Source organism: Leptosomus discolor, chromosome 7 (assembly GCF_034619465.1).
Source record: "Leptosomus discolor isolate bLepDis1 chromosome 7, bLepDis1.hap2, whole genome shotgun sequence".
Classification (NCBI taxonomy): Eukaryota; Metazoa; Chordata; class Aves; order Leptosomiformes; family Leptosomidae; genus Leptosomus; species Leptosomus discolor.
Window position 1 is genome coordinate 26,651,894 of NC_141397.1, and position 13,770 is coordinate 26,665,663.

At 36.2% G+C, this 13,770-nt stretch overlaps 1 protein-coding gene across 2 annotated transcripts in view; it reads right to left on the reverse strand.

Moving 5' to 3' along the window:
• Positions 1 to 1,371: 1,371 nt before the first annotated feature.
• SEPTIN7 (septin 7) overlaps positions 1,372 to 13,770 on the reverse strand; it is a 61,810-nt gene continuing 49,411 nt past the window's right edge. Inside the window, exons 8-13 of one of the 2 annotated variants that reach the window (XM_086468094.1) lie at positions 13,421 to 13,472; positions 12,376 to 12,501; positions 7,883 to 7,903; positions 5,063 to 5,198; positions 2,919 to 3,058; positions 1,372 to 2,391 (exon numbers count right to left, since the gene is read on the reverse strand). In XM_086468094.1, the coding sequence (XP_086324220.1) occupies positions 2,352 to 2,391; positions 2,919 to 3,058; positions 5,063 to 5,198; positions 7,883 to 7,903; positions 12,376 to 12,501; positions 13,421 to 13,472 (515 nt within the window). In that variant the 3' untranslated portion in view covers positions 1,372 to 2,351. The remainder of the gene's footprint in view (positions 2,392 to 2,918; positions 3,059 to 5,062; positions 5,199 to 7,882; positions 7,904 to 12,375; positions 12,502 to 13,420; positions 13,473 to 13,770) is intronic. The other variant, XM_086468095.1, reaches the window with a different exon arrangement.

A 13,770-nucleotide genomic window follows, 5' to 3' on the forward strand; every position in this document is an offset into this window, starting at 1 on the left:
TTTGGCAAACTTGTACTCTTCTGGTGCAGCCCAAATTTACCATAAAAAGCCAAAGCATTTAAGAAACAATAAGGTGAAACAAGAGGTGACCAAAGTCTTCCCAAAAGGACAATGCTCCATTTCAGAAGAGAACTCAGAACACTTGATTTCTATATGCTCTAAGTTTTCATTCAAATACAAATGCTATGTTACAGAGTATTTATGGGCCCTCATACAAAAGATCTAATGAGAGCTTATACTAGTTTCTTGTTATCCCGTGTGTGTTTGTATGAAGGCAGAGGAGTGGGGAGAAAGACGACAGGCATGATTAAAACAAGTTTCCTGATAAGAGAAATCTCTGTTTCAGAGCAAAAGGGAACGCTGAAGCACTAGCATATGCACAGACATCATAGCCCGAGTTTTGATGAGTCTGAAGAGCAACTCAGAATCTGCAGCTTCTGTCCCAGACGGTAACTCTTGCCTGTTCTTTACATTTAGTTCCTTGAATTAAACTGAACCCTGAGGGGCTACGGGGCAGACACAGGCAGTGTACATCCTCCATGATAGACTAAAAGATCAGATTTTGCAATTGTTTACTTGAAAGGGAAAGCTATGTCCACTTACGACAATCAGTGTCTCCTCTGAGAAGTGATAGGCAGTGTATTTGAAATGAGTTATAAGGAGGCCTTTATATAGACTACTGAAAATGTCTTCATTTCTTTGGGAAGCTAGCTGAATAAATGATATTCCTAATAAGCATAACTCATGTAAAAGAAAAGTGAACAGACACAGAGCAACAGCAGGGGTAATACAAAGGACATCTGCAAAAAATGAGACATTATTCATGGTTTCGCAGGCAAAAGAGACATAAAAAGTCCCCATCAATTTTTTAACAATTTATAGGCTGTATTTTTAATATCAAGTTCCTAGTTACTACATTTATTAGAACCAACACAATTAACTAAAAACAAGGACAAAACCAACCCCTCACCCTTGCCAACGAGCCGAACAGAAGTACCCGAAGAGGCTGCAAACGTGTTGTTACACAACGGCCTCAGAGACGCACAAAAGCTTGCAGAAGGCGTAAGGGACAGCGGGAGCAGTGTGACCACCAAAGGCGGAGCTGGCGGGACACAGCACAGCGTGTGCAGGCACTTGGTGCCCTCTCCTGGGCAAGCCAGACCCTCGTTTTGCCAAGTCAGAGCACAGCCACCGAAACTCGATTTTCTAACCATTCCACAATGCACAGGCACTTTCCATACCTTAAACTAATTTCTCTGACAAATCACAGACACGGTCAATCAAGCCTGGATGGCAGCGAGAATGTTCAAACACTTCCCACAGAAATACTTGGCTGTTGAACTCCTTTAAAATTTCTGACACAGCAGCACGTTACATCACAACATTGTTTATTATGTGACTTTTTACAATACAAACAAAAATACAGAAATGCAGTATATGAATACAGCTAAATGCGAAACGGTGATATTTTTCTTGAGGCCATTTTCCCATTTCTAGTAAAATAAAGAAAGACTGCACACAGGTAGAAACAGGTTGGTAGTTAACTCCACAATTTTGCCTAGAAATGACCTATAAATGCGTTTTCCTGCTACTTACCATAAAATGTAAAAAGGGAGTTAAAGGAAAGTTTTACTCACTGGTTCCTACCATATGAAAGAAGCTATATTCTATTTAGGAGGGCCAATATATGGAAAAATATCTAAATTAAATGTTATTACAAAAAATGAAGCAGTAATGAGATCCTTCTGACTAAAGAAGTTACTAAATGAGAATAGCATATATTTAAAGAATCCAAAACATAAAAGGGTTGTTATAAAAAGCTTAGGTGCACTGTAAGCCTACAACTTTTGTTTTTCCATGTGTACTTTTAAACAATGGAAGTGTCAAAAATAGGGTCAACCGTGTTAGACTAAATTACATTATTGTATATGCTGCACTGAATGGAATTCTTGTATTATAATAATAGAGAAGCATTGTTTGCATCATATTATGGCAATTTATCCTCACTAAAAACCATCTAGAGTCCTTGCATTTTTTAATATCCTGTAAACCATCAAACCACCAGAACATGATTGTACAACAGTAAAATGTTTTCTTTTGCATTAAAATGACATGTTTTTTAAAAAAGAAAAAACCCAGGTACTTAGAGCTGTTATTTTTCCAAGTACACAACACCCTAGACAATTCAAGGCATCTCATTCTCCATCAAAATTAACAAAAATTTGTCATGCTGTTAAATCCATTACTATGGATACAACTGGTGCAAAATTGGTCAAATGGATCCAACAAACACTGATGTCCAGGCTGGCATATTGGCAACTAATACATAACTGGTGGTCAAAATGATGCATTTAAAATATCTTCCCTTTCTTCTTATTCTTTTCCAAGGTTCTAAAATGATAGATAAAAAAAAGTTTGTTAAATAACGCATACAGGCTCTGATTTAAAAAAAAATTACCAACTTACATCTTTTAAAATAGGTATTTTATAAAGCTTTACTGTTTGCAAAACAATGCATGAATCTTATTACGTGCGCAGTACTTGTATTACATGAAGTTAAGCAATGCATTTATCGCTAGATTTCCTCTTCCAAGGACTAGGAGAACTAAAGGCTTTCGTTCTCAAAGCTTTAACTCTCCATCCCTCAGAAGTCTGATGCAATCTACCTTTCAAATACTGACACAATTTTTTTTAGATAGTTATGTATGGATACAGTGGTTTTTCAGATTAAAATCTGGTTTAGAAGCTAATAATCTTCCCAACATTTCTGATATATGCTCATTCGTAACCAAAAGCAGTTCCAAGATTTTTCTTGGCTTTTAAGTGACACTTGCGTAGTGGTCAACCACCACTGACCATCTTTCAGCAGAACACTAAAGAACATTTACTGTGAACTGCAGGACAAGACTCCAGTTTACCTGGAAGAATTCTGTTGTTCCAAAATACGTTGTTGAGCTTCCCAGTTTGCTTTCTCATCCTCAAACTGGCGACGCTTTTCCTCTAATTCTTTGTGTTGTGCCTCCAAATTCTTTTTCATTTGCTCGTGGCGTCGCTGCAGCTACAGAAAAAGTTATGAACACAGTCAGTAAGCACAGAAAACACAGCAACTTTTGGAGCTGTAATAACAAATATCAGCAACTACACTAATGCAAGAAAATACAATACTATATTTTCTCTTCAGAGCAGGAAACTCTTAGACCAAAACCTCTAAGGTTATAGGTATTGCCAATAACAGAAACAAAAAGGGTGTTTATCCCATGGCCTCATTTTAGAGCTAGCAGAAAACACCCTAAATGCTGCCTGAGTAACAAATAGGAGTTGTAAGCAGCTACATGTGGTAAACAAAAGGATACTTTGATATTTGATGCAAATGTTAAAAAGCAAATTACAGAGCATTTGAGTATCAGTAATGCATAAATCAGCAGCATCTCTGACTTTGCGTGGGGGAAAAAAACCCAAACATGTATTTCATCCTATATTGTTAACTATATTAAGGATCTATTTGGGCAAACATTACTATTAAGTGGATTAATTTATTCACTAATTAAATGAATTAGTACTAGTATTATTGAAGTGAATTGTCTACACTGCCAGAACAGTATGTAAGAAGCCTCTCCTGCAACTTGCAGGGACAGACTGACAAGCAAACATGTTATATGTGAGAATGGAGACACTGTCAGCAAAAGTGGTTCCTTTTGTTCAGTGCAACACATTTCTGAATTGAGTTAAATAAAACTCCCTCTTTCCTTACTCTTGCAAATCCCTGGCTTACAGAAACCCTTCAAAACATATTTCCTTTTACAGATTTTTTTTTAAATGCTTTATACTCTACTGCTCACTTTTCTGCATTTAGAGAAATACCACAGAAGTTTATTAAGTCATGAATGGTGAAGGAAAAAAAGGAATGAATTGTACGAACATTTAAAAACTGCTATGACAGGATGCACTCACTCAAAAAGTCATGAGGTAGTACATGAAAAACAAAAAGAAAGAGTTTTGTTTGTTTTTCCTGTAACAAGGACAGTGTGGAGGCCAGAAGCACAAATGTGTCCAAAAAGATTCAACACAGAAATTGAGGAAGGATAAATCCAGTGACCAATTAAACACTGTGATCCAGATGAAACATCTAGCTTTACAAACCTCAAATTGCCAACTGGTGTATCCTAGCATTTATATCCTTATCTATTTGCTTCTCCAAAAGAAAAAAAACACAAAAAACCTAGATTGATGTATTTTTACCTCTGACTCAGTATGCCTTGGCTCCTTACAATGCCCACACTGCCAAGTATTTCAGCCACCCCTCCAAGTTTCCTCACTTCCCCTCAAATTTGGAGCCAAACTTCCTTTAGGAACATTGACAGGTTTGAAATTCTCTATTAGGCTTATTGTTATAAGCTGATTCTCAAAATTTAAAATTAATTTTCTACTTAAATGTAATTTTATGATAGTGTCTTAAGATCACTTCACGAGCTGCTTGAAGCCCATAAAAAAAGTTCACTGTGAGGACTTCACCTGGAGATGACAGAAATTAAGAGGTAACTAGCCTTAAAATTTGTGTGTTGAAATAATACCAAAACACCACCACCAACACATCCCTGCCTCTTTCTTACTCTAGTAATTCTCATTTAGATGATTTCTTATAGATATCGCATCAAATTCCTGAAATGGTGCTTTAATATGTAAAGCAAGTTATCATAACCACATCAGCTTATGAGACCGTGAAAGTCTCAAGAACTTCTTAAAGCACATGGAAGAAAACAGGCATAAAATATTCCAAAGAAGGAGGAGAAAAAGAGTGTAAGAAAGTCAAGGAGTATTTTAACATACTGTGAAAATAAAAAGAGAATGCACGTGAACATTAAAATTACATTTTAAGTTTGGGTTTATACCATTTCAGCAAAGACAACAAGCTGAGAAAGAGTAACCGAGTTGTCTTTAAACATAAAATCTAACTATGGAATCAATTCCTAGCCAGAGGTTATGTTGCAGAGCCTTGGCAAAAAGAGCCATCTCTACACTTGTTCAGCCTCAAGCACACTGCAGTTTAAGACACTTTGATTACCTCAGCTTCAGAGTCCTTCAGTTTTTGAACTTTTTCTTTGACCTTCATCTCAAACACTTGTTCCATTTCCATCTCCATTTTTTTCATTTTGGCTACATGCTCCCTCCTTTCCTCCTCCATCTGTGCCAACGGGCTCCTGCCATAAATCCAGAAGAAGAAGTTAGCTAATAAGAACTTTTTTCCCCATCTGTTACATTAGGGCATCTGTAAAAAACAAGGTAAAAATGCTGAAGCAGTAAGATAAATAACATCCCCATATGCACTGCTAGCTTAAATTCAATTTGCATTATCACATTAACTGTTTAGTTAAGCGCTCCTCAAAAAGACATTTCATACAACATCTTTTCCTCCCCCACCACTGATTTACATTATGTTTAGGTTAACAAACACTTGACTTGCTATCTTTAGTAGAACCTGGTCATGGGAAGAGAGGAAATCAAAGTAACAGCAAAAAATTTAACATCTTCCAAGTGGTCTTCCGGCATCTTTTTCTTTCCCATTCAAATATTTTCAAAAATTAAGGGACACAAAAATTTTAAGAGCACTGCAAACAAAATTCCCATTTCCTTTCTAAATCTTCACCGTTCAAAGTGAACCTAAGAGTAGGTTAACATTACAACTGTATCAATCTCTGTGGTCGTACTTCTGAAGAGACAGCATCTTTCAAAAAAAAAAAAGGTTCGGGCAACTGAACATCAGTGTTTCATGAAAGTGTTAGCTGGAAGATTTTTCATTTAGAAAGATATTAAAAAACCTAATGTATAAAAATAATGTACATTAATTTTCTATGTGCTTTATGGTAACTACTTTCTTGGATTCTACTGAATTTTTAAAGCTGTATAAGCCTGCTATCCATGTCACAGTGAATCAGGTTTTTAAATAGCAAGTTTCACATTAAATACCCAATAAACGAGGATGATTTTGATCTAGTGATGATTGCAACATACAGTCTTGTAAGACTTTTCTGCTGTTCAACAAAGAGCAATCAAAACAAATCACTGGCCTCTTGTTTCAGTTTTGAGTATGTATGGCTTAAAATGACAAAGTTTTAACTATCATGTTGGTAAAAACGAAGAACAACTGAATATATTTGGAACTGTTGCCATCAACCAGCAGAGAATGTCTACTGTAATGTATCCAAAAGTCACTCAGACTATTGCAAAACAGAAGCGGCAAGCCTAAACCCTATAAAAAAAAATATTTGTGCCTTTGATTCTTAAACAAAAACCCCCAACAAAAAAACCAAAAAGCCCACAAAAACCACACAACAACAACAAAAAAGTTCTGATTCAAATCATGCATAAAGTGTTCTAATAGGAGAAAAGAATTGACTGACTTTCAGTGATGACTGAAAGATCATTAGCAATGTCTAGTTTGATTCAGAATTTGCCACTCATTCTCAAAAGAATGGAGGTTATACATCAAACATCTGGTTTGACTATTAATGGTTCATTTTATCCTTCCTGCTTGCCCTTTTTCATCAACTAACCATACAGTGAAAGTAATCAATGTCATATGAACTCAAAGCCATATGAACTTTTTCCTCAAATACCAGTATTTTAAAGGCGACAATTGGGGCGGGCGAGAAGGAAAAAAAAAGCTATTTCCATTTAAAAAACTAAAATTAAATTGCATCTGAACTAATAGTTGCAAAGCCTGGATTGGTGAGTAAAATACTGTATAATACACAGAACAGAAACTGATCCTCAGTCTAACGTTTACTTTAGCCTCTCAAAAGGCCAACTGCTAACAACTTTTGTCAAGCAAATAACCCCCAATGGTGAAACACAGGTGAAGTAAAATAATACACAAAAATAATAAGAAAAATGAAAGAAGAGGTGAGTAGCAGTACTTGTGGAAGCTAACCAGCTGTCAAATTTTTTGTTGTGTAAAGTTCTCAAATGTATCTGCTCTTCAAAAATTAACCTAGGGAGTAGATCTGAATACCAAGGAATCATCGCTGCGGTTTCTACAGACTTGAAAGGGGAGCAGAACCGTCCTCCTATTGACAACCTAATAATCTTAAGGGGATGTCATGCCAGCTGTATTTGAGAGTGTGGTAAAAATCAGTCTGCACAGAAAATTTGATAAACAAACAAGCGAGCACTTACAGCTGAGAGCTTTACAACATAGGTCACAACTATGTAATGTGGGTAAAAGCACATCAACCTGTATTTCAGGATAAAATTAAAAAAGGTACTTGACCAAAAAAAAAAGCTGAAACCCCGCCCCCACACCGCTAAACAAAGCTGTAAAACATTTAATTGATTTAACAGGATGTATGTTAAAACAGCCCTCTAAGTTAATCTGCAAAAGTTAAAAGTTATTCTAGATGTGCGCAAAGTGGACCCTCTGCAAGCCAGTAGTAAGATAAACCCATGGTCAGAAAGACTAAAGTAATTAGTTCCCCAATCCAATGAAGAGTTATGAATTTATAGATAAGGATGAAAATTCCACTAACTCTTTATAAAGATAATGGACCTACGGATAGAAACTGGGGGAATTTCATAATTTATGCACTTCTACTCATTGTTGAAATTTGACCAAATTTGTCTCGAGGCTTAGCCAAGAAGTTTCTAAAGAGGATGGGTTTTTACAGAGATATTTGTTACTGAAAGTATTTATAAATTCCTAAAGTTTACATTAGCACAGCTCTAGAACAAAAAAAAAAAAAACCACTAGGGAAAAAAAACTCAACAATGCCAAGAGCGGGATAACAGAAAACTGTTTTAAATTTGAAACATTAAACAGTGAAACCCTTTTTGTGTTTATAGAATTTTTGTCTTAAAGTTTTTTGGAAAAATTTAAATGACCACTTACATGCCTTCAACTGTGTCAAATCTAAAAAACAAAAAATACAGAGGCTTAGCTTAGCATGCTTAAATAAAACCACAAAACCAAAAAGCAATAATTAAAAAAGTAAATTCATTATTAATAGATTCCTAAAGCTAATTATGCGCTCCCCCAAAAGCAAATTTTTTTACAGTAAAAGGAAAGACTGTTAGTTAAAGCTTGTTATACTTATTTCAAATTCAGTTAGTAAATCACTACACCATGTAAATATTAATGCAGGTTTGATGTGCAGATACTTTCAGGAACAGTTTCCCTAGAATATGAATGCTTTTAAAGCAATTTTGCATGTTTTAGTGACATGAACAACCACTTACTCTAAACAAGTTTTTGGAAACCGATGCCCTGTCGAGGCATTTAAAAACTGTCACCTAGTAAAGGCCGTTCTAGTAAACCCCGTGCACGTCCCTGTGCCTCAGAGGCACTTGACGCCCATGGGCAGCAGAGGTCTCACCGGCGGGAGGCTTGGCTCAAGGTCCCCTCCCCGGAGCATGATGCTTAACCCGAGCATGTCGTGTGTTAGCACCTCACTGATACTACAGGAGGGGAAAAAAGCCTGAAAACAAGATTCTGATATTAAGTCTCACCATACAGCAAGATGGGCTTAATACATTAGAACCATTTCACAGAATTCGCTACGACTATTGGCAGGAGGAGTTAGAAGCAGTCTAAGCTAAGCAGTTAGAAGGACCTACGCATTATGTATTTTGTTACCCTGTGTGGCAGGTTATTGAATGCATCAGTAGACAGGTAAAGCTCATCTTTACAGCGTACAATATGACTTTTCAATAAAATAAAGTTTTACTTTTAAACTCACTGAAAACAGCAGCTGCACACAGCAAAATGAAAAGATTTCTCAAATTAAAAATTTAAAATTTCAGAGCAAACGCCAATTTCTCACATGTCATGTAGTACACATGTGAAATGACAACTCACACAGTTTGAAAAGACAAGTTACCCATATAAGTGAAGATTAATCTTGACATTTTATTTTTTTAATGGTTAGGATGATGTTGAAAATTTGAAGAAATCAGACACTAAACCTAAAATACAAAAACGACACATAATCATGGAAAATACATGCTTTGGATTGCTCTTAGGACAACGAGTTACTTGTAGAACAGTCAATTAGTTTTACCAAATCAAAGGAGACAAAGTCAGAGAGAAAATTCTCAACTGGACAGAAGAAACTCCTTCTGCACATTATTATTAAAAATTGTAGCACATGCTTCTATTTGTTTTCACGTTTGCATTTTTGTTCAAAGAAATACATTAACAGTCGCACGAAAAACAACGATCTGCTGAGATTCTAAAAATAACAGCTGTTTTAAAGGTACAAAAGGTCAATCCAGTCTCCAACAGCTGCCAGTAGGAGATACTTTTGAAAAAGTGCAAGAACCACTGCATGTACGATCTCCGCTAATGTCTACTCTCCCAGCTTACAAGAGAACAGCAGCTTAGGAGGTGCCAGAGCCAGAGCCTGTATCTGTGTTTAACAGTAGGCTTGTAATACCACCAGATAGCATCAGAGCACGTCTCCATTCTCATATAGAGACATAGGATCTATCTCCAGTGAAAGAATCAGATTTCCAGAGGCCAGGTCAAATATTGCTCCATTTTGAGGCACAGACACTTCTTTCAAAAGGCAAGCAGGCAAGCATAAAATTCCTAAGGCGATGCACAGATAAACTGTAAACACCCGTTCTTCCCTCTTGCAATTAATTTCCAAGACGACACATGGTTATTAGGAAAATTCCTTCTATGCTGCTTCAACTATGCTACATTCAAAACTACAAAAACACATTGAAGCCAAAAAGAATGTTAAAGCTTAAAAAAAAAATGCTGTAACTCAACATACAGATAAGGTCACAAGACAAGAATAGCATCAGCTGCTTCATCATCAGCACATGCATTCAAGAATTTTCTTTCTTTACTTATCAAGTCATCCTACGTTTGGAGGAACAAACTAAGGAGGGTTCAAAATATTTCTTGCAAGTTTGCAATAGATTTTGCCATCTTTCAGATGGCTGGATCAACAAACTGTCATAATTTATTTCTTCCCTTGAAAAAAAAGAAAAGAAAAAAAAAAAGAAAATCTGATAGCTAAGAGTGCCAGTTGTACTTATTCACCTCCAAGCTGCAGTACTGCAGTGTTCTGAGCAACAGATTTCTTATGGAGAAAATTGTTCCAAAAGGCACATTTACCTAGAAATATTGAGGTGGGATAGCACAGTGATCTGAGATGGCCCAAGGTGCAAAAGTAAGCATGCTTCAGCAAGCAGGGTAATTCCAGGCCCTCTTAGTGTAAATTCTAGCTAAAAAGCAAATCTCAGCAATGCTGTCAGCAACTGACTGGAGGATGGCAGGGAGAATGAATAGCACAAAAAAGTTTCGAAACCTTCTGGTAGATGCGTTTACACAAAAATGATACAGTTCTTTACACAAAAATGTATCTTGTTATGTTTGCAAAATGGGAATAAAAATAACAAAACAAATCACTGTGTTACTCTAAGAACACAGAATAACCAGTCTTTAGTTGGATTAGGTAACAGACTAAGTTTGTAGGTGCAGACTAACACAAATCTAAGCAGGCACAAAACAAAGAGTGGCGAAAGTTATCACTAAAGTGAAGATTTTTCAAAATCTAAGGAAAACATATTAAGATTTGGAAAGGTATAAAAAAATAGTATTAAACAACAAAATCTAAACAACTTCCTCTCATATCCAAAATTACAACGAAAAAGTTTCACTTTTCAGTACAGTAATGGCAAACAATAGTACAGTAACAATTATAATAGCAGCAAGTTAGAAGTCCTGGAGGAAATGCAGAATTTTCTATTCTGTGCTACTATTAATAAACTATCAACTCAGCAAAGAGAAAGTTGACGTTCTTACGCTTAAGCACATTTTCTTCTGTGATGTGCCCACATGCACTGTTTTGTTCTCAAATGTGCAGACTACCTTACGTCCCCATCCCACCCACCTCACACCCCCCCCCCCCCCCCCCCAGCAATTTTTCCACAGTGACTACTTCATTTAGTAATTTTAGTTCTTAAAACTCCTCCTCTCCCTACCATCAACACTGTACTGTTAGGAGGATGAGCGTAACTTGAGAAATATTTCTAACATACTTGCTACATGCATTCAGAAGCCTTGAGATGCTAGTCAGGGATATTATGATGGCAAGAAACACGACAGTGAGAAGAAGTAACCACTATGTTACAGATACACATATTTGAAAATTATTACTTTTAAGACTTGACCTCACTACAAACTTTACCTAAATTTAAGTACACTTTTGAAGAGCTGATACAACTGACACATACTATTATATTTTTTGTCAAGGCTGAGCAGGGAAGCCTTGTGTAGGCTCACACTAGATGAAACTAAATCATGTCCACTTAAAATCATTCCCTCACAGCCACTTTCAAAGCATTAAGAGTGCAGAATAGACACTCCTTTACTGAAAAATGTCTTTGTAGCTATCTCATGGATGGGAATAGCAGATACTTCCATCTAATTTCAGGGATCCTTTTCAGGAAGAACATCTGTAATTTGGCATATCATTAGCTGAACAGACTAGTACCTTATATTTTGGCTGAGAAATTCATATTTAAATATAGAATAAATGAAAGAAATAAGAGTATCAATAATTATTATTTAATCACTAATGACTGTTAATAAATTTAAGTATTTTCCTGTTCTGCATGTAAGAGTAACTATTCTCAAACAGCATTATACAATACAGAATGCAGTAGAGCCTACTTTTAAATCTTCCAATAATCAGCTTGGCAAGCAACTTTCTGCCAGAGGCAATTAAAATTACATACTAGGGTTAAAAAATAAAAAACAAACCAACACTAACCAAAAAACCCACCCAAAACCAGTAACAGAACCCCAAGCCCCTGCATTGCAACTCTCCTCTCACAAAAGATAAAGACATTGCAATAATTTCCCTGCCATGATAAGCAACCATAGAGCAGCCAGGGCAGCATTTCAAAGACAACAGTAGTGGGTCTGGATTGTCAAAGTTTCTAAACAAATATTAACCCATTCTTCTCAAAAACATTCCTGACACTGAGCATTGAGCATTCATACCAAAAGAACCAATAATCCCCAAAGTAGTATATAAACTAAAATAGAAACACTAATCCCCAAAAACTTTGCAGTAAGTACCAGTGAAATAAAATTCAAACACAAATAGTAAATGTAAGGGTTCTCTTCAGAACTGAATCTAACTAAAACCCAGTTATTTAACTGGGGTAAACCTTAGTGAAACAGAAAAAAAAAAACCCAAATCATAAATAAACACGAGATATACAGTGTTCAAACAGAACACAGTGAAGAGGCAACTGACTGAAGGATATCTACAAACATCCGACACACATACAGGAAAACCAACCAACCAACTAAAACCAGAGCAAAAAATATTAAAGTGCAATACAACCTTAACAAGAACTTACTTTGTTAGCTGCCCTTTATTTTTGTTGTTGTCAACACCGTTGTATGTAACAGCTGCCAGTTTTCTGCTTCTGTAGTTCTCATAATGTACATTGTTAGTGACATCCTTCAGGTCCTGCATATGAGTTCTGTCAATAAGTGGAATTTATCAGCTTAGTGCACAAATACAAAATATTCTCTGAAAAAAATCAGTCCATGTTAATTTTGCAGATTGACAATTAAATTATATCCCTCCATTAATGTCCCACTCCCCACTATGTTGTCATTCTTCCATTTAAATTAGAGCTGTCAACACAGCCAAGTCACAGAAATACCCGATTATTTTGCACTGAACTATCTCAAGTTTGCAACATTCCAAACACTAACTTACAGGCCCAATCTTTGGAAGATCCAAGTTCTGTGGATAAACTTGCAAGTGTTTGGTGAACAGATATGAAAACTCTGTATTATGACTGTAGCAGGTGTGCCAAAGCATGTCAGGCAAGAAACAAACATGGCAAAACTTCCTGGTTTCTATATTTTAAGTCTGCAAGAGCTAAATGCAAAGTCCAAGACTAAGACACAAACATTATCTTCCTTTAATAATTTTTCATTGTCAGTCTGGAGAAAAACAAAGCTTTATAATCAAACCAACAGTTGTTACAGCAGACATCACTTACTGAACTGCTGTGAGTACAGTACCCGACACAATGAAGCACAGGCAGTCTTGCTTTAGACCACTGCGGCACTGAAAATTAAAAAAAATAAATGCCTACAACTAAGTACACACTAACACTAACTGACAACTTGGGTTCCTAGTGTTTATTGCAAATTTCAAGCACAAGTAATCAAAAAGTAAAGAGAACTATTTAAAAAAAATCACTGCCACTACCACTTGCTAAATATGTGGTTAAACAAGACATCACAAAACATAAGATATTGTTTACAATTAAAAAAATATGGGGATTAATTAGAACTCACTAGCTCAAACCCTTTTTTCAGCCAATATATGACACTCCAATCTCCCAAACATCCTAGAAAACTTAATGTTTCCTGTAAGTTACTTACCTTATCAACATGTTCCTCAGAATTGTGAAGTCACAGTGCTCACCGTTTTCAACTGCAAAAAAAAGTAAATTTCTGTTGAGATGCCAACCAAAATACGTGCTTCTCACAGAGGTAATGCTTTTAGATGTCACCCATCTCCCACATTCATTCCAACAACAGATTACTTCCAGCCTTTCCTTACTCAAACAGTATATGTGTTAACAGTAGGAGAGCATTAACAATCTTAACTATATCAACATATCTTACCAGCAAAGTTCCTACGCTCCCCTAAGCCACACTGGCAAACTGTACTCCAAGTCAGTACAGCAGACTAAGCTACCGCAACAGAAACACAGTTTCGATGGTTTAAC